This window comes from Aythya marila, assembly GCF_965140915.1.
Source record: "Aythya marila genome assembly, chromosome: 23".
Taxonomy (NCBI): Eukaryota; Metazoa; Chordata; class Aves; order Anseriformes; family Anatidae; genus Aythya; species Aythya marila.
Window position 1 is genome coordinate 3,019,766 of NC_139064.1, and position 25,182 is coordinate 3,044,947.

General features: G+C 48.8%; 1 protein-coding gene across 1 annotated transcript; it reads right to left on the bottom strand.

Moving 5' to 3' along the window:
• Positions 1–1,437: 1,437 nt before the first annotated feature.
• Positions 1,438–23,901, bottom strand: TBCEL (tubulin folding cofactor E like). The gene is made up of 8 exons (XM_082778183.1): positions 23,863–23,901; positions 20,431–20,580; positions 18,090–18,229; positions 14,704–14,885; positions 13,369–13,625; positions 11,103–11,229; positions 10,535–10,651; positions 1,438–5,845 (listed from the first exon to the last, which is right to left on the bottom strand). The coding sequence occupies exons 2-8, from the start codon at positions 20,561–20,563 to the stop codon at positions 5,527–5,529; spliced, it is 1,275 nt and encodes a 424-aa protein (XP_082634309.1). The 5' UTR covers positions 20,564–20,580; positions 23,863–23,901; the 3' UTR covers positions 1,438–5,526.
• Between the last annotated feature and the right edge of the window lie 1,281 nt (positions 23,902–25,182).

Here is a 25,182-nt window from a genome sequence, read left to right on the forward strand (position 1 = left end):
ACACGTCTGCTTTTACAGGTGGGAGAGGAAAAGCCTCCCAGTGCGTCCGTAGGTGCTCCCCAAGGGTGCTGGAGAGGATGAGAGGGTGTCGTGGCTGCTCCCGCTGCCACCTGCTCGGCAGGGACCAACTTGGATTTTATTTGAGCCAAAGGGATGTTTCAGTGGGGCACTGCTGCGAGCCTTAGCCCTGGTTCCCCCATAAAAACTACGATTTTCACAGGGCTTTTCCCTGCCTCTGGGCTGCACGGCTCGTGGGTAAGCCCCCACAGCAGCCAAGGATGTTCTCGCTCCGTCTCCCCTTCCCTCCACCTCCAGCGGCTGCACGGCTCCGCAGGACCTGGGTTTTGCTTGATCCGCATCTACCTCGAGGGACAAAACCGAGGCACGGCTGAGCTGAGGACCTGTCACACACCTGCCAGCTCCGTGCGGGCTGCGAGCCTTCAGCTGCGCCGCGGGGAGCAGAGCAGCCTGAGCTGGAGCCTGCGAGAAGATCTCCGGCGATTTAATTTGGTTCACACACACACACACAAAAAATAAATAAATAAAAAAAAAACAAAGCCCAGGCACATTTCCACGTCCCCAAGCTTTGAAACTTAATGGAAAAAAACAGGTAGCTTACCCCTTCCTTGAAAGGCCAGCTTAGCCAAATCCTCCCTCCAGCACCACTGCCACAGCAAATCCCACACTTCGCTTCCTCTTCATCCCCCAAACGCGGCCCTTTATCCTCCAAACATGGCCTTACCAGCAGGAAGCTTTCATTTTATTATTATTATTTTTCCTTTTCTAGACCAGCAGTGCCTTTAGGGCTCTGATATTCCCTGGATTACTTCCAGCCTGCCGCTCCGTGCACCCTGGCTCTTCCCTTCCCTCCCAACCACATTTTAAGTTAGCCAAAAGAAAACCCAGTGACTCTAATCCTGGTTTGTAAGACAGAGAAAAACCAGTGCCGGCAGCTTTCCCTCTGCTCCTTTTGCAGTTTAATCTTCTGGTCCCGTTTGTCCTGGGCGAGTCTAAACTGATGAAGTTTGATTAGGTTTCACTGCCTCTTTGGGGAAGACTTTCCCTTCTAGGCGATTTTCTTTGGGCAGGGGATGCTCGCATCCTGCGGTGCTGAGCACGTCGGGAGCCGAGCAAGCCGCTATCGATTTATTTTCCAGAGAAAATTCCATCCCACGGCCAGCCTTGAGAAAAGCAAGTGGTAAAGGACGAGGCAGGCAGTGCTCAGCCACGTGGCATCCCCATTTCGTGGGACTCAGCCCGAGGAAGACGCCCTGGTGAGGGTTTATTCCAGGATCCCACATCACTTAGCAGAGCAAAAAGCCTCGGCAGCTCGCCCTCTCCCAGAGGTACACAGGTGAGACAGAGGGAATCATTTTGCTTCGGGGAGCAAGGAAGTTCAAAGCTCAGGACACTTTTTCTATTTTTTTGTGCAAAAACTGAAGTTTATTGAACTGCTCCAAACCAATTACCTAAGTGGCCTGAATTCCACTGCTAAGTCTGCGAGCAAACCGAAGGCAAATTGCAGGCGCGGGAAGCGGAGTCCCCAAGAGAGCACCCAGAACAAAACCTGCGATAGACTCACAGCTTTCCCTTTTCCTTTAAAATTACACACGGATGCATAATTAATAGGGTGCGAGAATAGACCTTCATGTTTAAATCATATTTGAAGATGCCAGGAAATGCAGCGAAGCAATCACAGCGGCGAAGGCCTGAGATGACAGAATCATACCCTGAGTTGGAAGGGCCCCATAGGGCTCATCGAGTCCAACTCCTGGAGATGGCCGCAGCCGCCTCGAATGCGGCTCTGGGGACGGCGCCTCGTAGTGCCTGCAGAAGCGCCACCATCAAATGAGGGTGGCACAGCTGCCAGGAATACATATTTTAGCCTGCGGGCTGCTTTCAGCAGATCGTTTGCATTTTCCAATCTGGGAATCTCATTTACAAGCAGAAACAGCAATGGGGGGAGGCAGTGCGACTGCAGACTTGAGAAGGTGATGGCAAACTGAGAGCCTGTCCCCAAAACAACGATCCCTGAGCTGTCCTGAGCCCCCCCGTGGACCTCTCTGTATCGTCTGGCACCGGGTGGATGCGGGCATCCCCCCACCAAACTGGTGGCAAACCACACGGAGGGAGCGGAGGACGGCAACACGCTTGCAACATCTGGTCAAAAACGTGGATATTCAATAGGAACGTCCCCAAAAACACAGCACAGCATCGAATCTCGAGCTGCAGAGCTGTGCAAAACTTTGGTATATAGCTGTTACCTAGCTCCTGCCGAACCAGGTGCTTTTTCCACTGCGCAGACTGCCCGCGGCAGATCTTTATGCATGAACTAGCATGAACAACAAAACAGTTCTTGACAAAAGTAGCGCTTGGATAAAAGGACACAAGAGCTAGAGAAGCTTGCAAGCCTGTATTTTGCTTTCTGGAAGGAATGTGACAGAACCAGGGACCTTTTGCCAATGTGGGTACGTCAACAAAACCGGGATGCAGCCCCTTGTGACACTGCATGTAGAGCGAGCCTCCTGCCACCTCGGGACCCTCCTTCGTTGTCAGAGCCCACCGTTGGCCCCAAAATCCCTCTTGTTCACAGCCCTCCCCTTCATCCCCAAGCCACGGTCCCCCGTTAAGCAGTAGCATTGCCCAAGCACACATCCCTTCCCCGACAGGTATTACAAGCGGAAAACAATCCAATTCGGGGTGTTTTGGCGTGTTGCTTGCGTGCCACTCCGCCCGACTTTTCAAAGTCAATCATGTGGATGTGTAAATCATTCCTGGGCTTCAGACATGGCTCGTTCTCCTCTGGAAGCCAACCGAGGGCTTTGGATACCCCAACATGTGCTCTGCCGGCTGAATTAACAGCTTGAGAACGCCGTCCAGGAACAACCTTCCCCAACGACACGGCGAGGCAGCCAGCATTCGTACCGCAGCCCCAAACAGACCCGGGGAGCCAATTTGGGCAGCGGTGCCAAGTCTCCAGCACGTGTTGACATCGCAGGCCACGAGGTGCTCTCTTTTTCCATCTTCCAGTTCCTGCCAGGCCCGGTGTCAATAAAACCATCGTTTCCTGCCAGTTCTGAGCCGGCGCGGTGACGGCACCGCTCGCTACGAGGACGAGCGTAACCTTTAGTGGGCGAACAAACTTACAAGCACATAGCTGGGTCTTCTTTAAAATCCCATTCAATTCTTTAATGGACTCTGTTTATTTCCTTCTCTGCAACCGAGACATTTAATTGTGCTGAGGAAGTTGGTCAATAATTACAGCATCTCATGAATACCAGTTACAACGTCATAAATATACCCACACAGGCAATTACTGCTCTATGGAATTAGATCAGAGATTCCTTTCCATCTGCCTTGGTCGCTTAACTCGGACGATGCAGCGGCTGATGGATAACGTACCTAAACGGGAGGTCAACGGGAGAAATAGGCTTCTAATATTAAACAACCATATCTTCATAAAACTTTGTTTTATAACAAAATATCTTATTAAACACAACTTTTCCTATGCGTATCTATGTATATATCATACAGAAGTGTTGGCTTAAGAGTTCGGCTATAAGGCAGCAACTGCCTTTCGCTGCCCAAATGGAAAATACATCTTCAGTAAAGCTCTAGCTTATAAAAGCGTCATCTTATATTACACTGCCACCATCTCCCCGCTCGTTTTTTTTTTTTTTAAGGGGTACACGGCTCCGCAGCTACGGGCTGCAGCCTCTATGCTACCTACGGCAGCTCTTGCTCCATCTCCTATTGCTCGTCTCAACGGTGCCAGGAAATTGATGGTTTTGGCCGGGGGATGAGGCACGAATAATTCATTGTCTTAAATCCTCCCTTTTTTTTTTTTTAAATCATTAGTGTGGATGCAGAACTACTCCCCCTCCCAACGGTCCCTACATCCTGAACCTGAAGGTTATGTGATAATGATTTATCCCCATTCTACCCCACCCCACAAACTAGGTAAAATATTAAGAGAAATACACAGCTCCGAGGCTATAAAGGAGCTCAGTGGCATGGACAAAAGCATCTCGGGAAAGAAAGTGCATGTGGGGACAGGAAGCATTTCAAAATCAAGGTCAGAAGTTCGAGTGTAACAAGAGCCCTCGCTGCACAGCTTCAGAAACTTTTTATGCAGTTCTTATAACTAGGCAACGTGAAAAGTCTTCGACTTGTCAGGATGACAGAGGAACGAGGGAGGACACAGTCGAGTGAAACGGCTGTCTGATTTACAAGAGATACCAAGGAGTGAGGGTTTCATCGCACGGGGAAGGGAATCTGCTCTGCAGCAGGAACAGGGGGCTAATTCAAGCAGCAGCACACAATGCCTACGAGGTGCATGTGGGGGAGGCTGACAGTGAACACCTGCTTTACAAGAAACGTGACTGGAGGTGCTTTTGGACTCACCGGCTAAGAAACTGATCCGAGTCAACACATTCTGCTAGTTTGGACCCTAAAGAGGGACCCCACAGCCAGGGGTCCCCAGGGAAAGTGCCAGGTTTCATTTCTGGTGCAACATCAACAAACAAACTTCAACTCTAGCCTTGCTCTCTCCCAGGAGAGCAATTTTAGCCATTCCACTTTCAGTACAAACTGGTGCAAGGTTAAGTGCTTACTGGAAGATCTTTCAGCATCGTGGGGATGTTTCCTAGCCAACTGGGGAAATGTGCCCTTCAACACCTTTCTGACCCGTTTTCCTAGAAGCTCCTCCAACGAAGCAATGCCAATCCACCACCTTCCAAAATTCACTTCCCAAACTACACGGCCGGGCTAGCTTTGCCTCCAGGCTGCCAGCGCCACAGGTTGCAGACACTACGTGCCATGGTTACAGAAAGCAAACCTCCTTCTCCACACTCAGAATAGGATGGCAGGGATATAAGGCATGCATTTGCAACAGAAATCATTTCTTTCTAACAGGGTCTCCTTCTTTCCCCCCACCCTGCACACTCATAGCAAGCAGCGGAGCTAAGTGGACATGCTGAATACCTGAGCTCTGATTCAAACCGAATACTGTTTTAGATCTTTTCAGGGAACTTGAGCGTGACAAAAAGGGTAAGAGACAGCACCCAGAAAGAAAATAAAATTCTTCAGCTTGCTCAAGCTGCAGTTGAATAGCTCGGCCAAAAAAAATTAAGTCTTCTTTTAGAAAAAAAGAAAAAATAAACAGGTCAAGTTCTGCACCGAGCTACCCTCACCCTTACAGGCCCTAGCATTCTTTAGCTTGAGCAACTGACCATTCATGCCAGATCACGAGTATACCGGAGCATCAAAGAAACCTTCAAGGTATTGCACACACTGAAACACACGCACGGAAGTCAATTGTCACCTCAAGGTCACCTGCAGTGGATGGCGGGCATGGTTCTCAGATCAGGGCGCTCTCTGGGCTAAGACATTACCTGCTATAGAAACACAACCAAACCTCAACCAACCGACTGAAATAAAAACCTTGCAAAAAACTCCTTAAATGCATGTGTGTGGGCGTGTGGGGTGCGTGCGTGCACACAGACGCACGCACAAGGTCAAAAGAGGCTATTTCATTCTGGGCTCCACGTAAATTTTATCCCCATCCCGGATGCCGTAGGAATGCAGCGCTCGTGAGCTGTATTTCATCTCCTCGGGACCGAAGGGAGCCTCCTGGTCCAAGTAGAAGAGCAGCATGTTGCTTGTTGACAGCTGCACCACAGTTTTTAAGTGCTTCTTCAATTCTGCCACAGTCTGATCGAGGCGGATCGACATCTCCTCTACTTTGTCCTGGAAGTGCACCTCCACCTTCACGCTGCTTTGCGGCCGAAGATCCACGACTGCCAAAGGCTCCAGCTTTCCATACTTCGTGACCAGCTCGTGATACCTGAGGAAAAAAAAAAGAAGTCCAGAATGACGGGACAGTCCCTCATATATAGTCCCTCTGGTACTTCACGGAGCTGTATTTTCATCACATGAAGCAACATTTGTCCCTGATTCAAGTCAGACAACCCAGACAGACATCCATTCGGAATAAATCTGGCTTGGCAGCGGTCTGTTTTCTCTTCAGCTAGCCTGACACTTCACAGAGCACACGGCATTTCTCAGGCAAGACGCTGAGCAGGAGAAAATACAAAGCAGAAAGCCCATCCAGTCCTGTGGCTTTGTCTCGCAGTCCCCAGGTGCACCGCAGCACCAAGCGAGACGCTCGAGTTGACTGGTCTCAGAATAATTCTTTAAGGAAAGCTTAACAGCAATGCTCTCTGCTGGGCTCCTACAGTTTCGGACACACCAACCGTGACTACAGTGGGATTGGCAAGGAAGAGAGGACACAAGACTCTGCATGCCCTGCTGCTGTGCAAATATTTCTCTAAGGGGTGCCATAACCAAGCGAGCGGTACCACAAGTGACAGAGCCCTCAGCTGAGATTCCCAGGACCTGTGGCTTCATGGCCTGACTTGATATTCAGAAATTCCTGCCATTTTCCAAGAGGACACCTAGGTCCCAAATGTTTTACTCCACTGAGTAGAGGAACGAGAAGACTGCCAGATAAAGGGGAGCCGCTGCATGGTTTGGAAACTGATGGGGAAAAAATGGGGGACTTCTTGACAACTGGTCTTTTAAGAGTGCTCTGAAATGACGTGGGAATTTTACTGGCAGAGCTGCAATGGCTCCAAGGTCCAGCCCAAGGAGCCGTCCTCTAAATGGAAAGCCCCTCTCACCCTCTTGCTGCCTTCAGCAGGTAAAGCTCCCTTCGGGGATGCAGCATCTCTGCCTCCTGGCTGGGAAAAGGGCAGAAAGGCAACACAACCCACGCTGTAATTGCAATGACAAAGAGCGAGAGCTGCAGAGAAAGGTAACATTTCAGAGGCCCTCCACTACGTGCCGTACAGAAAGCTTTTTGTTCCCGACCCGAGCCTGAGCCGAATGTGATCGGTGCTGTGTCACTGCCCCTGTCAAGAGATGACAGGACCTGGCAGGACGGGCGACCCCAGGGAGTCCTGCTCGAGGCAGGAATGTTCCTGCAGAACAGCAGCCCCTCTGTCTGCCGGGGAGTGAGGTAAGGGCCTCGAGGCACTAGGATTTCCCTCGTCTCGCAGCCACAGCGAGCCTTCACCGGGGCTGAGTGTCCGAACGCAGGCTCCTGCCCTGCTCTCGCAGTCACCTGGCTGATAGGATCAGGCTGATTTAGGAGAGCCATCAGTGCCGAGAGGAGAACATACTCCCTGTGCTTTACCTGCTGGCTATGCCCACAGTGAGCACAAGCACTGGCTGGCGTGTCACCGAGGGGAAGGATTTCACCACGGTGCTGCTTCTGCCGCCTCCAGAAGGACGCAGCCAGCAGCAAACAGCCGACGGGAGATGGGGAAGGGAGCAAACCTCCCCTTGCTGCCCTCAGCCTGTTTTGGGATGTCCCTGAAACTCTCACCAGCTCCACACGTTGTGAACCGGCAACAATTTCTCACGTGCTGGCTGTGGTGCTGCTGCAATTCGTGTGTCAACCCAAATAGCAGCCACACGGCGAGGCAGGGCTGCAAGGACTAACTGCTGTCAGGGCTCTCAGTTCCCAACAATTCCCTGAAATGCAGGCTAAAAGCAAACGGGGCTGATGCTGGGGAGAACAGAGAGAGAGAGACAAACCTCCAGCGGGCTGAGAGGGAGAAGAATGGGCTACGATTACACAAACCTGTGCTGTAAATATGCAGAGGACCAGGCAACGTTGTCTGCTATTTTCTCCCACCGAGGAAAGGCAGAACAAGCTTTGCAGCCTGCTCCTTGTCCTCTAACTGCAGTCTGTAAAGAAAGTTGGGAGTCTGAAAGACTGGAACCCCTCAAATCAATAAGGACAAAGGCACGCTGCTCGTTTGGTTCCTCGTGCCCCGGTAACAGGCACCCTGGAGACTTCTGTAATCACCCTCGCAGCCTGACAGACGCTGGCTGCCAGAGAAGAGGATGCTGGAGAACCGAGCCTGACTAAAAGTGCCTCTGATATTCTGCAGATAAACAGCAGACCAGACACGCTGAGGACTCATTAAAAGCCCACAGGCACAAAGACGTCACTCAAGAAGCCGGCCAATATCGGATTGTAGGCTCAGCACTCCTTCCTCACCCACGTCACCCAGAGAGAATTATTCCTGCTTATTTCACTCTTTTTCCCCCGACCCTTTGAGCTGTAGCCCACGAAAAGACGCAGCCCGACCAGGGAGGCAGAGCACGCTGCGTGTTTGTCGCACGTTCTGCCTCGATAGATTTGAGGGGGGCTGCTTCACTTACGTGTTTTCCAAGCACCACTGTGTCGCCTTCCTCCGCTTGAGGCAGCACTGCAATGCAGATGCCGTGCTCCCAGCAGCAACGTGCGTCTGCCCTGATTCGATTCTAATTACAAACCACCTTGAGGGACCACACTAGAGCTGGAGCAAAGCGGAGGGAGCTCGAGCACATGCAAAATCCCGCTGCCAGCTTTCTGGTCCTGTTAGGGCTGCTGAGCACGGGGCCAGGAGCTGAACCCGGCCCTCGGCACTAGGGACACTCGCAGCCATCTGCAGCCTCATTAGAAAATACTCCGTAGTGGCACACAATTCCTCCAGAAGAGAATAACCCCCCTTCAGCGGCCGCACAAGTCTCTTGGATACGCTGCACAGCTGAAGGGATTCAGACAAAGAGGCCATTGACTGAGAAAAGGACGCTAACAGGGCTTAAAGGTTAAGGAATCAAGAGGCAGAAGAAATTCTCCTGTACCTTACTGTAAGAGCACACGGCTTGTTGGTCAAGATCAGCCCAGCTTCGTGGGATGGGTGAGATGTTAGTGATTTCTTACCTGGCTGGAATATGTTAAGCACCCAGCTGTGCGTGGTACTGTGTGACTACACGGGCACACACAGCCCGTCCTTCTCCACAATATATTGCTCCTGGACACACAAGGCAGCTGCCACTGCAATGCCTAGAGGCAAAAGCCCACAGCAACAAGCAGGCACACAATCCGAGCCTACCAGCTATGTATTTACCTTCCCTCTCCTCCTCAAATCCTTCCTTGCGAGCTCAGGGCAGCACAACCATCCCACCAGCATCAAAGGGCTGCTTGCTCTTTAGTTTCTCTCCTGGTCTGGAACTGAAAATACCTGCACAAGGTGCTGCTTTGCCTTCCCCCAGCTGCCTTCCCAAGTCACCCAGAGCCCTGTCTGCCAAAGAGCAGGACTCAGCTGCAGCCATTGGGCTCACCTGCCTGGCTCTTCTCTCCTTCTGGAGCCATGAACACCAAGACATAAAACAGTTTTCTTAGAAATAAGATGTTATGGAAAAGAATCCATTCCAGCAACAGTGCCACGAGCTCACAGTCCCTGCCTCCCCTTCCCCTCCCTTTCCCCAGCATTTTCTGCCTGTGCTGCTATCCCTTCCGACCGTTGTTTCATTTTTTTTCCGCTTCAAGAGCTTCTAAAATTACAAGCCAGAACTTGTCCTTAGAACAAGGCCCAGGAGGGCTCTCCAGCTGTCTTGTCTCCCTGACTACATTAGTACCCTGCGCCTCAGAACTGACCCCAGCACGCCTTCAGCAAATACTACAATTGCTGGACCTGTTAGTATTCCTACAGACCGCCGTGCCCTCAATTCCCTGCTCCAGCCTTCTGATGCCCTCACTGTCCTGGCAGGTCACATACACAGCTCTTCCGAAAAACAAGAGGCAGTTTTACCTGGGAGTTAAGCTAAGAGAAACGCTGACTGACCGGCGTAAACACCAAACACATTCTGTTCACATCTTCGCCTTCCCTACCCAGCCATACCTTTAAGCTCCTGCTCCTCGCTTCGTTCCTACCTCTGTCTGTCCCCTGCCAGCTCACACACACGCACCCACGCTCTTGTCCTGCCCTCTTTCTGTAAAGAAAGGGCTCTGAAGCTTCACTTTTTGAAAAGCACATGGGAATCCTAGGGCAAAAGGCACAAAAAGGCAGTGGCTTGACACTCCACGATCCTTCCTCAGCCCATTAAGAAGCAGTAAGTAGATGCTGGTTGCTGGTGCAGATACTGCCCGAACAGCAGCTGTCAAAGTTCATTAGTTTACAAAGATGAACAGGTCATTGGGCATACTTTTTGGCAAGGAAAAACCATCAGACGTGTGATTTGCAAGCTTCAAAGTGAGGGGACAGCTTCCCATTGCCAGCCTTATTCCACACACCAGATGGTCAAGAGAATTAGATGCCCTGGCCTGGCACCGGAGAGCATGATCTGAACTGGCTTTTGGGGACTCCCAAACACAGGTGGGTTATGAAGCTAGCCGCTGGGAGGCCAGGAAGTAATGAAGATCATGAAGTGAACAGTCATGTTGTGTAATGGCACTTGATGTGGACACTTTAAGACTGAATTTCACGCCAAAGTGATTCTACAAGTCATCAGACAACGCTCTAATGTCACGGCATTAACTAAAACAGAAGGAGGGCAAGACGGGAAGGGTGTGAGGGATGTTTTTGTCATGGACCAGCTAGCCCAGATTTCCCACGTAGTATCAACTGCTTGGTCACCTTCCCTTTTGCCTGACTGCTTTTTCTGCCCCGTTCTCCATTCCAAGACAACGAATTCGTACCTGAATGGGACTTCCTCCTCTGGGAACTCCATGTAATACCGGATAAAGAATCGCTCCGAGTCCTCTCGCTCCCCGTCTGCAACAATGCTCCCATTGAGCTTGACGATGGATGGCAACCTGCTTGCAGACACCAAAAAATACGGTCAGAAAGGAGGGAAACCCAGACAGGGTGACCAACAGGACAGTCTCCCCCAAAAGCTACGAGCTGCAATGTTATCACCAGGAGAATCCTGCCACGTAGCCTCGTCTCCCTCGAGAAGGAGAGAGGGTGAATGCCATGCAGCTTCCAAGCACATTCAAAACCAAGCATTACCATTTCACCACATGAATGTATGATGTGTATATATGTGTGCATGACAGTCAAATCCTTCCCTGGGTAGTTGAGAGGTTAAGCTACAGATTTCCACTCCTCTCTGTCTTTCTAAAACAGCAAAAACCAGCTCCTGTCTTTCTGAGTGGTGATTTCATACAAAAGCCCAGCTCCTAACAGCCTCTTCCTCCAATTAGGAGCTCCCAGCCACTCATTGTCACGAAACACGTCTTGGAGCAGAATAAACAAACAACAGACCTGGCTATTAGCAGCTTCCTGCGTTCCTCCATGGTGTAGGACTGCAGCAAAGGAATTCCTAGTAATTTCACTTCCTCGAGCTTGGGAAAAGAATTTAACTTGTCGATGTCTTCCCAGCAATGCAGACCTGCTTGGAAGAGAAGATTTCCTTAAACACTCAGAGGTAATGAATTATGTATCCGAGACTATCAGACACAGACAAACAACATATGTTACAAGCAATTGTCAACTGAAGTTTCTTTGAGAAGTCAGGTTTTCAGCGTGTCATGAGCAAAAAGACCTCCTTCATTTGCTTGCAAGATGCAGTGGTTTGAATTCTCTCGTGCTGCTGTACGAGTCTGGATAGATGATCTGTATGGGTGACTTGGGAGCTTAGCTTTTACACACCATCCAGCTTCATCCATACAGTAAAGAAAATACCAAAAAAAAAAGCCACTCCACCTTTTGGGTAAAAAAAACAAACAAACAAAAAAAAAAAAAACAAAAAACAAAAAACCACAGAGGTCTTGTTTAAGATAAACCTGTCAGAAAATGCTAAACTCATGCCCAAACCGTGCATCACTGAGCAGCTCAGAAGCAGGAGCTCTTCTCAGAGCAGAAACAAAACTCTTATCAGCCACAGGGCTCTTGTAGGTGGGACAAAGCCACTGCAGAGAAACAGCCACATCTGAAGGAGAAACTGATGTCGCCAACAGGCAAAATTCCTCATCCCTTTGTGACCCTGTTCTGCTACAACGTCAGTAAAAAAAAAAAGCATTATCATTAGCTCATTCCTGATCTCCACTAAGCTAAAAGGGTCTGCTAAGAGGTGCCAGTTTCAAGAGGGCATATCCTTTTGTGTTTCAGATGACAGAATTTTGGAGTGCTGCAGCTTTCTGTAAAAAAAAAAATGCACACACAGGCAGAAATAACAAATACTCAATCAGCATCTGTACCAATGTCCTTTATGCTATTTCAAGGAGTGAAGAATAACAAAAGGGAGGTGTCCAAAAGCACCTGCATGGATACTTGGTGCACTAAGTTGTTTTGTAGCACATTCACATCCACTAACTTGCCATCTGATGTCTTTCTGATCACCATTAATTGTTTTTATTCAGTTGCTTGGGTTGCTTCCTCGGGTGCTGAGACAATTTTAAAAGGATCGCTGCTCAGGACCTCTCCATACTCAGCATTATTCTCTGCTTTGTTGTTTCTGGTCTCTACTCAACTTAACAGTTCCCTAACCACCAAAATGCAATGCAGAACCCCGGGTTCTTAAAGAACTGGCATCAAAATTGCAAAACTACTTATCATGGGAGCACTTGCTCCTCAGTGCCACGGTGCTTTCAAATCCAGCTTAACAAGCTTTTCTTCCTCTGGTTAGCTTTAAGCCTTTTTTATATGGATTCTTTGATGCTTACATTGCAGAGCACGCTAACAAAGTACTTTCTACCTAGGTGAACACTTAACTGTCAGTTGCACTGCATAGAAAGCTGCAGAGAACAAAAGGTGATGATGCATTAAGTACTTCTGAAGCAGAGCTTGTGGCGTACGTGCCACCTCACGAGTGCATCACAGCCCTGATGCAGCTTCCCCTGTCCGAGCACAGGCTGAGCTGCCCAATACACCGATTCTTTATTCTCCTTCTGGAGTATCAGTTGGAAAATCTCTGGGGCTGAAGTGTCAAGTCACCTCGAGCACAGCTTGTGGTGAGCTTCCAATAACTGAGCGTGGCTGACGGACAGCTTTGGCTGATGTATGCTTGGTCCTTATGTGTCACGTACCTACACGTGTGCTCATTTCACCCAAGATAAAACACAGATTGAACGGCAAATGGGATTCTCTCATCCACTGCACTGTCGGGCACTTATTTATCATTCCTCCAGCCAGAATCTCCTGGGGCAGGGACAGGAAATGGAAGGAAACTACTAAGGAAAAAAGCTCTGTGCCAGCTCAGTTTGAATAACTACCAGTCCATCTTGCTCTGACTCATCGTTTAGGTAATGACTAACTACCAAAAGCAGCAGGTAAAGCCAACAGAAATGAGCAAGTGGATTTCTTGCCTGTTTTCCTTTCCTAACGCTGCATTCCTCAGGTCAGTGCACTTCAGTGCATCTGCCAGGGTAGACTGGGCCAAAGGTAACCGGGCTTTTTCATCTCAGCTCCAGCAACAGGCCCGTGCACTTCAGTCAGCACTAAGTGTGTTTTTCACCTACTTGTGAGGAAATATCCTGATCTGCCATCACTTCCACCGAGAACAACAGGCGTACCAGTTCCAGGCACTCACCCGATTTGTGCAAATTGATGGATCGCAAGTTGGGGAACAGCCTTGCTAGGGAATCTTCCGTCTCTTCAATGGTCGTGAGGTTGTTGTTAGCCAGGATAAGCGTGTCCAGTGACGGAAACATAATCCCCAATTTTCGAATTTCAGTCCAGTCTTGAAGATTATTGTCAGTTATGTGGAGTAATTTGAGAGACTGACAGCAAACCGGAGAACAAGACACTGTTTCATAGTCATTAAGGCACAGGAAGAGCTCCTCCAAGCTGCAAAGGGGAAGAAGGATCGTATCAGCATCTTAGCATCCCTTCTGAAATGATTATCATCTCAGGTAGAGGGATATGCATGTGTGATTTTAACACACCTTTCTTTAACGGCTCCTACATGACCTGAAACCTCGGGGCAGAGAGGACCCCTCACCCCTCCAAATGGAGTATTTCACCTACATCTCTGCTCTGCTCCTATCCATAAGCTTCCTCCACAGATGAAAAACCTCTCTACATGTCCTCCTGGCCCACCAAATGCTTTTATTGGTATTACTTGTGTAACAGATGATTTGGGAGGCTGTTCCACATTTGTGGTCAACGAGCCACCAACCCAGCTCCATTAGTGACTGGTACCTCCACCCAGCGCTCACCACTTAATTTTCAAAGGTGCTTTCATACAATATAGATGATACTTTTTACCCACATGACTGGTTCTGCCAAAGGCTCCCATTCAAGAAAGAAAAAATAGGTCCCACTAACTTTTCAGACAACTAAACTGCCTCCCCTAATCCCAGTTAAGCATATGCTGGCCACGGGGGATGTGCTGCTGCCATCATCTCCCCTTACAAAGCTGTAAGAAGAGGAATCTGATATCAAACTAAAGCCACCGAGGACGTCTGGCGAAGCTGACTGCCATTGCTAAAGTGGACCGTGGCCAAACCACAGAAACGAACACATTTGCACAGCAAAGCACGATGAAATATTACTTGACAAGTGGCCAGACCCTCGGATTTCCATCCCATTCAAAAGCCATTAGCACAGGTATGCGCTGCGCCATTCATTCTGCAGCAACTCACAAGCAAGTGTCACCTCCTCCACTGTCAGCATCATTAGCAATCTCTCAACACCAGCCTTTAATTTTGGAGGAGAAGCCTTGGTGGGCTTTGCAGCACTGCACAAATTCAGCATTGATGACAGTGTAAAGTGTTCCCCTGGCCCGTTCCCAAGCTCCCAAAGAAATTCTGTTTTATTAGCCATCACGCTTGCTTCCTCACACCCCTCTCCAGGAGATTTGATGACACAGCCTCGACCTGCGTGCAGTGAGTGCCCCTTTCCAGGCCCAGCTCCCCGTGCTTACTCTGGTAATTCCTGCAGGATCGTGTGGACTGTTTCCCACGAAGCTTTGCTGTTGTTGAGCACAAGCTTGCGAACGCCAGCAAAAGACCCAGCACACCTTCTCTCTAGAACGGACAAACTGAGAGGGTTGGAACTCAAGTTTAGAAACTCCAAGTGGGGGACGTTGGACACAATTTTACTGACCTAAATGGGGAAGGAAGAAAAAAAAAAAAAGAGAAAGAAAGAAAATCATATCAGGCAGCAATCGGACCTCGAGCAATAATGTCCCATCTCCAAAAGGGGGCCCTCTGGAGTGACCAAGGAAATTATATGGGGGGGGGAAATAAGGCTTTTGGATAACTACCTGTAAATCATACTCCAGCTATTCACTGATCTAAATGGATTGGTTAATTGTTCATTCGCCTCAGCAGTTCATTTAATTACACTCTCAGAGCAGCTTGATAAGAGAAAGCAAGTCTCTTGGGAGCGGCCATAAAACCCACCTGGGCACCACGCTGGAGCAGCCCCACACTGCAGGAGCCAGCAGCTCAGGGAGCTGCCGCACCCCTCTTTTGGCAGGGGGGGGCCACGGGCACATCCCTTGAGTCTGTGGCTGTCGCTGATCACTTTTCCACTTCCCACTCACCTTTCCACTGCTCCCCACCAGCCCCAGCCCTCGCTGTTTTGCCCACCGTGAGGGCCAGGCAGAAGCTCATCCTACACACACGATGAGTTCCTTGGTTGATCCCATTACCCTGAAAACAGCAGCTTTCCTACAATCAATCCAAATGTTAGGTACCAATGCTTGGGGCTACTTTCTGTGTACCTGAGGGCACGGGAGCAGACAGGGAAGGAAGAAAGATGCAGAAAAGGAAAAACCAGAGGCAACGAGGTACGGAGGTGGAGTGCAGGAAACATAATGGATTGTGTGATAGGGGCAGGTGCTGACCTAGATACCGCCAATACCCAGAAAGATACCAGAAGAGGTTATTTAAATGATTAATTTGTGGCCACCTAAAAATGATTCAGTGACCAGAACGGCCAGGCAGCACCAATTTGCAAAGAACACATCACGTCAATCTAATTTTCCTCCTCGGCTGGGTAACTGATTCAGTGACAAGTCACCTAATGGAACGACAGCGCCTGCTGCCCTCTGCATGCCCGTCACATAGGCAAACTGAGGACTTATAGCCCCTGGAATATCACTCTCAGTTACGAGTTCAATACAGAACCAGCAGACATACCGAGGGCATTTTCTAGCAGAATGCTGCTCGTTATCTTGTCGATTGGCAAAAGAATTGAACGGTGGGTGTTTTTGTAATCCGTGGATGATGCTAAGGTGGGAGAGCTGATGTCACGTTGCAGTACAAGAGCAGAGGCCAAAGCAAAGCCACCTGAATGCCAAAAGATGGAAGTGCAGTTCAAGGACAGCCTGAGCTGGGAAAGGGCATTCACTGAGAAAATACTTAGGGGTCACAAAATGCTTGGCTGGAGAGCTCCACTCCACAGAGGGATTGGGATGGGAGGAGATTTGGGAAGACCGTGACACACAGGCATACAATAGGGCCCAGTTGTAGCAAAGGATAATTGCCTCTTGCAAAGCCTTAATTCATGCATTACGTATGTGATGCTGGAGGCAAACACCCTGCCTCCCTTTGCACTAACGAAGCCTCAGCTCAGGTGAGGTCATGCTTTGGGCTCTATGCTTTAATAACAGAGTAGACAAACTGGAAGGACATCACAGCAAGAAAAACAATGCAGGATTTAGAAAGAAATGGCCTGCAAACAAAGGAAGGACTAAGTGGATTTTTTTCAATGTTATACTAAAATTGGAAAAGGAGACAGGAAAGCGTTAATACCCTCTGTAGGTATAAAAGGCTGTCGTGAAGGGAACAGCATCAAACGCTCCTCCGTGTCTGCTGAGCACAGGGCAGCGAGCAATTCCCTTAATTTGCAGCATGGGAGACTTAAGTTACCTGGTTTGGACTAAGAAGTTATTAGCTAAGCAGCTAATAGGCTACCTGGGGGTCTGGAATCCCCATCACCAGCAGTTTTTAAGAGCCACCTAGATATTTATCTGCTGGAGACGGGCTAAGAAAACCTAATCCCATCTCAGAGGAAGGGGCCAAAGCACATGGAAAACCTTTCATTTCCTGCTTTTCTGCAGTTCGTGCAGAAGCCAGCACCTTGTGCTGCCCAGGGGCAGCCTAAAGAGTGAACAAACAGCAGGGTGCGAGGCATGCAGGTTGTGTGTGACCCCAGCTGCTCACAACAGCAAGGGGAAGAGGCAGAACAGGGAGCAGGGAAGCAGCACCTCATCGCTGTGGGAGGCTTTTTGGGGTCACAGTGAAACAAGTCAGGAGGCACCAGCCTTATCACACGGCCTCACCTCACTGCCTGGAGTTTTGGCACAAGGTAATAGGGACAAAACTGTTACAGAGTGCCTGAAGGAGGGCAGCAAAGGTGGTGAAGGGCCTAGAGGGCAAGGTGAGCAGCTGAAGTCCCTTGGGTTGTTCAGCCCAGAGCAGAGCAAGCCGAGGGGAGGCTTCATGGCAGGGCAGCCTCTGTGTCAGAGCAGCAACATTGCTGCAGACACTGTTTGCTACACATTTAAAGACACAGGAGCTTAACAGGACAGAAACTCGTGACACTTTTTACATTGCTCATCCTTTCTTTTTCCCCGTTTCTCATTTTTTCTATTGTCCTTTTTTCTATTTTTTCTTTTTTTCCTATTCTTTAAGGGATAAACACTGACACAGAAGCAGAACGTAAGTCAATAAGGAACAACAACAGACTGTGATTATTTTACTCAGGTTACACTGCATTTATCAAGTATATTCCAGCCAAGCACTTCCGAGAATTTTACAGTAGCATTTAGCATTAATTAATGAGGCATTAATTAATGAGGCTTCATAAATGTCCTTTGATATAAATATTATTAAACCTGTTCTGCAGATGCCAAAGCAAAAGAGGAGAGAGAATAAATAAATACCCTGCCCAGCATCACAGAATCAGTGGCAAAGCTGGAAACCAACTCCCATTCCTCAGACTTCCTTGGTTCTTACTCTGTTAAAAACCCGCACCGCTCATTAACCTCTTGACTTTGGAAATGCCAGCTCCAGTGCTTTGCACGATAAAAAATATATATTTGTCACCCACAGGCCAAGATCATAAGTCATGAGGCAAATGGAGTCAAGTGCTCAAACGGATTAAATTCATCAAGTTTATGGCTCTGTAGTTGTCAAAGTAAATAAGCATCATCTTCATAGATGATAGAAAGAACTCACAAAATAAACAGAAATTTAACTCCTTTATATGAATGAAGTACTCCTGTGACCTGTGATGCATTTGCTGTCATGACAGTAGTCATCAAAGCTATTCAGACAGACGCACAAGTCACCATTTTACCTCATGCCAGTCTTCCAGTTTATTGTCAGAAAGATCTAGTTCGGACACATGAGCACAGAAGGCGGCGATTTCATTCTCATCTCCTGCACAGGTGATGCCACAGCTGTTCAGTACTAGCACGCTTGGAAGGTTGAGACGGTCTGAAAGAGGGTAGAAGAAAAGATGCCCTGTGGTCAGCATCACAACCAACACCTTCGTCTCAACCAGTGCAATCGAGAGAAGTGTGAAATTCAGCAAACAAAAGGATCTACCAGAAATTCCACAATTTATATACATTTAAGAGAAACTGGGATAAATACGGATGTTATGACAAGTGACCAACATAAACCAGGAAGCCTTCCTGCATCTCAACATGCCATACCACCAGCACTGATGCTCTTCAGTTACTACACACATTTCTGTCTGCAGCAGAGCAGCAGGGACAGGCCAGTCCTTTGTAGCTTACAGTCAGCCTCGTATCAGTTCTCGCCAGAACTTATGCTCTTCCTCAGGCACCTGCTGCTGCAGATAGGATACAGAACTAGCCCGACTGTTAGCTGCACAGAGCCAGACTTCCTTATCTTCCTGTACTTAGCCCACTTCGGGCAAGGATATATTTAAGCAGTTCTTTTCTAAGCTCTTCCTTTTCAGCTATCTAGAAGAGCCTGAAAAAGCTTAGGTCTCTGCTCTGCCCTTCACGTTTCTGTTTCAGTTTCGCTTTAGTCTCTCCTCATGCAGGTAAACATGCTTAGAGTTATTCCGCAGACAAGGACTTAGAGCACAGTCACGGCTTGATTTGCTAAGGCCAAACCATGACAAACTAAAAAGGTATGGATTTGTCACAGGAAACCATGTCAACCCCAGAAATCCAAATTCAGGCAATGCAAGCCATCAGGCTTACTCTCACATACAATACAGCTCTCTCATCTCTGTTGAGTATCAAAATCTGCTAAAATTCAGCAACAAGCTTTCCCCTAAAGACGGCCCTTTTTCTCTCCTTTTAATGCTTGACAGTGACACGAACAGAAAGGGATTCTATCAGCAGGCAATAATTGGAGTGATCTGAGTTTTCTGTTTCATTTTGCTCACTAGCATTAGGCTTTTTTAAAGGAGAGTGTTGGACTTTGGGACCTAGTTGTGATATACTTGCAGGTCACATCTCCATCACAATTTCAGACTTACAAACAAGTGCTTTGTTTTCCCCATCTAAACAACTCAGATAGGTATGTGCCAGCACACAGGACAGAGGGCCCTGGCTGCATATTCCATCAGGCAGATTCTCTGTTTGTGTTAATTTTGAGTGACATGCTGTACGTTTTGTCCTCAGCTGAACTCAGCCCCCTTTTTCTCCTCTGTCAAACTCAGTTACTGCACATTTCACCCAGCTAACTTCCACAGCTATTTTCCCCTCTGGGGCTGGTTATGATACAAATTGACCTGACGGAAAATTAAACTAGACTCACAGCAAGAGGTTAAACAAAGAAGCGGCAGGTTGGTGGGACAAATGGGCATCTCAGAGTCATCTGTACAGAGAACCAAATGCTAACATCAGAGCTGGAGGGAAGACTAAAGGGTGTCAAACTGATCCAGTTCAAAGAACGTGAAGTAGCAACATAGATTCTGCAGCCTAGAAGGCTGAAGGACGTACATGAGCAGCACAGCACTTGAGACACACATCCGTCTGAAAATGCCTTCAGGCAGTAAGGTCAGAAGCAAAGGGGAGAGAGGATTTCTCCACTAGATCAGCAAAAGCAGTCGCAGAGATAAGTTGATGCCTTGAGAAGCGAGCCAAAGCAAACCACAAATTCACTTGAGCCACTTGTCACAAAAAAAAGTCCTGGAGATTCTGCAGCTCATCACTTGGCTCGACATAAAATCCAGTCCCGTGTGCATTGGATTCCCTCTGTACCTACAGACATCAATGCAAGCTGATGGCACTGCTGCGTGATACTACCAGCATATGGAGTAACCTCACATTTGGATCAAGTTTTTTGCATTTGTTAAGCCATCTCTGCCAAAATGCACGTTGCTACAGCTGCTAATAAAGCAGTTAATATCACTAGGCTGAAAAAAATCATCAGCAGGGACTGCCTAGCCCTCAAAACTTGGTGCTGCACAAGGTCTTGTTTCCATTTTTCATCAAAAAGATTCTGATTCTGCTGTGCTGACAAGGAAGGCAGTAGGACTTCAGGCACCAGATCCACTTTCTGTCTTTGTTAGAACACAGTCTCAGCTCTCTCGTAGCAAACACTTTATAATACAGAGTGATGTTTCCTTTTTCTGTGCAATTCAGGGCAATTCTTTCAACATAAGCAACAGCAACTGCGAAATGGATCCCACCTGAAACCCCACAGGCTCCTACCTTTCATAGGTGAACCCTGCGGAGTTGCGGGGACATGCACCCCCATCCCAGGACCACGACGATAAGGGAAGTTCTCAGGGCTGTATTTCTCACAAAGCACTTGCATGAAACTCCTTCCGCTGGGCTGGTCCATGCTCCTTTCTTGGACTTCTAGTTAAGAGAGAAAACAGTGCACACAAACAGTCAGCAGCTGGTCATCACCTCATTCTTCTCACCTGCAGGTTAGTCTAACAGGTCTCAAATTTAAGATGACAGTGATATGTTACTTGTGGGGGGAGACAAAAAAAAAAAAGAGAAAGAAAATAAATAGATTTAAAAAAAAAAAAAAAAAACACAGATAACAATAGACTCCAAGCTGCAAAAGATTTTACTTCTGTGTCTCGCAAGAGGACTGTGAGATTTTCATATGTATATTCTCAGCCACACTTGTAGGGTGGCAAGGATGGGGAAAGAGCAAAGAGCTGTTTATGTTCAAGCAAGAGGTTGCTTGGAGGGGTATTTTCATTCTGTCACTTCCCTACTCTCTCACTCAGGACCATTAGGCAAGATCAGTTTTAGGGATCCTAATCGCTGCGTGCTCAAGTTATGGCTTGATCTTTACACCCTGATGTAAAACAATTATTTTGTCACTAATACTTAGCCACAGTCATTTGCTCTGACAGATTACAATGCACCCTGATTACACCTGAGTGATACAGAGAGGCCTCAGCCCAGAGGTGCCTGCCTTCCAGCTAGGCAGACAAAATGAAGGTGATGGCTTCAGCCGTAGCTTTTTGGATGGGGAATAAAAAGGGAAGACAAGAAGGATCCACAGCACCCTACTCGTTTATAAAGATACTATGTAAAGCAACTTATGGTTTGTTTTTTAAAATCAGGCCAGAGCAGTAAACAGCCCGGAGCTCAGCAGCCTCTGCTAGCAAGACTTCCATCAGCTGGCCCGCGGGGCGTCATGGAAGTACTCGAGTTTGAGAGTAAAATCACCGAGGATCTCTCAGGGGTCTTGTCCTTACTGACAGCAATGCCTCATGCAAACCAAGTCCTGGCCTGAAAAGCAGCAGCAGCAGCGCTTCTCCTCCGATATTTGCCCAGAACTGCAGCTCTTCCACCCTGCTTGCAAACCTGGGCTTCTAATTCGACCACAGCAGCTGCATCACACGGGGAACATCACTGGGCCAGTCCAAGGCGTAAGTTCCGACAATTTGGTTTTGCAGCTGCTGAATGGATCTTGAAGATAAAGATGCCCCAACAGATAAAGATGTCCAACAGCACAGGGCAGAAACTCGCAGGGAACAACTGTGGGTTTCCAACAGCAAACGCTTGGAGCAATGTTTGCACTAAGTACTGCACAACTTCATTGTGAGAACACCAGCAAAACCCAGCTCACGTAGGTACGGACATCAACCTGCACCTGCAGAACGCCTGCCAGAAACCCTCACCTTTTGTTCATGGGGGACGCCACATCTACGTTGAAAATGACGTTGGTAACCAACACTGGATTGCAATTTCTGTCTTTTACAACTTTCCCTTACATTTATTACTGGCAACAGCACGTATAAAATCTTAAAACAAAGAAGTTTTAGCTAGCATTCAGGCTCCCCTTGCTGAGACTCACCTGCTTAACCAGCTCTACTTCACTTCTTCCTGATCAGACTACGTAAAATTCCCCCATCACAAAAGACTTTGATATAATAAGAAGCAAGCTGACAGACCCCTGTTATAATTTTTTACCTAATATACATAGTTTACATGCTACAAACACAGCCTGAAAGAATTCGGCTTGCTAATCTAAAAGAAGCACACCTTTTTTAGCCCTCAGCAACTTGGCCAACTCACAGCTCAGCCTCAGCTTGCTGGCCAGTATGCAGCTACAACTGAAAATGAAATCCTGAAAGCACAGTTTGTGTCAGGAGCAAGGTATTTAACTTCACGCCACACCATTCGGCGTGTGGCAGGCACAATTTGCACGGCCAGCCAAGGCTTTAGGCTGACAGATCCTCAATCCAGAGCAGCTTTGGAGCTCAGTATCGTAGGACAGACAGCTGCTGCTTTCTAAACGCACACGCAGCCCTCCTGGGCCCAAAAATCACAGAACTCCCCCATGCACAAAGCTTTCTGTCCTTCACGCAGCTCTTCTACCTCCTCCATTCCTGCTTATCTGCTGAGCAAACATCCCTCTGGGAATTCCACACGATAAAGTCACTCTGACATCAAACTAGGGAAAAAAAAATAAAATCACATTTTCAGCTGCAATATGAGAATACTCCAGAACTGAAACAAACCTCAAACAGACACGTTTAGCACCTTTGAATTACAGAAGTTGTCTTCTTCAAGCTTTTTCGCAAGCCAATGCCATTGCCAGGGGACGATAACGTCAGGGGCAGTTCTCTATTAGCTACGTTGTCAGATTTCGTACTGACCATAATAACCCATCACACGTGGCTTCTCTGAATCACCACCATTACTTCGGGGCAAAGAACACGCCAGGAAAGCGTCACGCATTCCCCAAGAATGCTGCCTGCACGAGAGCAGAGCAGTGTAATTTGCAAGGTGCCCATTCCCGAGCGTTGCCCTACTGATGGCGCAAGAACAGCTCCTACCCTAAAATAACTCTGGGTTCTCTAAGTGACAGCAGAGACTGCAGGAGACGTCCTCAGTCTCTGAAAGATGTTGACAAGGAGTCTTTGTTGGCTGTATCTAAGCTCAGCTGGAAGGCTGTGGCCCCAGTGACACTGCCAAGCACCTGCAAAGAGGAGCTTGCAGCTGGTGGAGATCCGAGGGACACCCACCGGGCTGCTGCAACCGGGGGGTGAAGAGAAAGGAGAAGAGAAAGGAGGGCACAGCGATGACACCAGAAATATTTCGGAGGCAGGGCTGGAAGGCAACCAGGAGCACAAGAGCCCCTGGAAGAGAACTACAACGTTAATGGCAGCGTCCAGAGCCATGCAGGAGCGGGTTTGCGGGCTCCAGAGCCACCTGGGAGTTGGGTTTGTGGGCTCCGGAGCCACCTGAACGCTCGGGAGCGGGTTTGTGGCCGAGAACAGAAACATTTGGAGGAACCAGCACGGGCTGAGGGCTGCCAGGTGGGAGACGCAGCACGGGGAGCGCTCCTGCAGCACAAACACCCCCAGCAGGCAGCCCCCGGCTCGGTTTCAGCCCAAGCCACCACCCCAGAGGCTGCTTGTGAGGCGCTGCGGGACGGGGTCGGCCTCAGGCCGGCGGGGCTGAGGGGCTGCTGGGCCCCAAAACTGCCAGAAACCGCCCCAAAACCAGCCTCGGGCCCTGCAGCCCCACAGCAAGCCAAGCCTGGGGGCAAGGACCTCACAGGGGGGCTCACCCCGGCCTCCTCCTCCTCCTCTTCATCCCCCCCCTTCCTCCTCCTCCTCCTCCTCCTCCTCTTCCTCATCTTCCTCCCCCCCCCCCGGCCCCGCTCACCCAGGCCCCGGCCGCGTCCCGCATCGACCCGGAAGGAGCTCGGCGGTAGCCAAACATCACGTGACGCCGCTTCCCCCCCCGGCACGTGACACCGGCCGGCCGCCGTTGCCATGGCAACGGGGATGCCCGGCCCCGCCGCGCGCGCGGCCTGGTTGGTGTGTGGGGCGCGGTGCTGGTGGCATATAAATATATAGAAACATAAACACAACACAGAGACCAGGGTATAAACGTAAATCACATCCCAGGGTGTAAATAAGAACCATGTCCCAGTGTATAAAACATAAACCGTATTCCAGTGCACAAACACAAAGTGTGTCCCGGTGTGTAAAACATGAACCACGTCCCAGTTCACAAAACTCAAACCATATCCCAGTGCATAAACACAAACCGTGTCCCAGTGCATAAAATACAAACCATGTCCCAGTGCAGAAAACACAAACCACACCCCACTGCATAAACACAAACCATATCCTAATACATAAACACAAACTGTATCCTGGTGCATAAAACACAAAGCATAGGGTAACGTGTATCCTATGTGCATGACATCACTTTCACAAACAGCCTGGGCATGTCCTACATGCCCTTGCCAGAAACATGCAGTCCCACATGACCAGTTTGCCTGTTTCTCTCCTTTTTTATCCCTTGTGTGGGTCCTGGTCAAGGCATGACAGTAAATCTGGTGAAGGAAGGCCACAGTGGAGAACTCTGCCTGGCAGTACACGCCTCCCTGGCTTCCCACCTTGTTCTCACTAGGGTTACAAGGAAGGTCAGAAATGCCTGAAAGTCCTGCTGCAGGCAGGGACGTTCCCAGCTGCTAGCCCTGCCCAAGCTCTCTCACCACGGGCACTGCCCTGTCCTGCTGTCCTGTGCCTTACTACCCGGATTTACCCATGCTCTGCCACCCGGCTGAGTGCAGCAGCAGAAAAAAGAAAAAAAGAAAAAAAAAAGAAAAAAAAAGAAAAAAAAAAAAAAGGAAAAAAAAGAAAAAAAAAAAAGAAAAAAAAAAAAAGATGAAAAAGAAGAGCGTGCTCAGCATCAGCCCCAGTGGTTGACAGCCTGGGTTAAGTCCTGCCCTGTTGTGCATCTCCTGTCCCATTCAGGCCAATGCCATAGACTTGCATCCACAAGTTTATGGTCAGGAGACTAAAGCACGCATCTGACAACTCATGCTAGGCCAAGGAGGCAATTCTTCTGGGGCATCTGGAGCTAACCCAGTTCACCTGAGGATGCCTCAACAGCAAATACCCACCCCGAGAAGCAAAGCAAGCCTTGGGCAGACCACTGGCAGAGTTAGAGCCATCAGCACATTATCTAAGC

Coding starts and splice junctions, on each gene's coding strand:
- TBCEL (XM_082778183.1), bottom strand. CDS start 20,563: ATGGACCAGCCCAGCGGAAGGAGTTTCATGCAAGTGCTTTGTGAGAAA. Junction 13,626..14,703: donor ATCCTGCAGGAATTACCAGA/GTAAGCACGGGG, acceptor TCCCCTTTGCAG/CTTGGAGGAGCTCTTCCTGT. Junction 10,652..11,102: donor AGGAAGCTGCTAATAGCCAG/GTCTGTTGTTTG, acceptor GTCTGCAAGCAG/GTTGCCATCCATCGTCAAGC.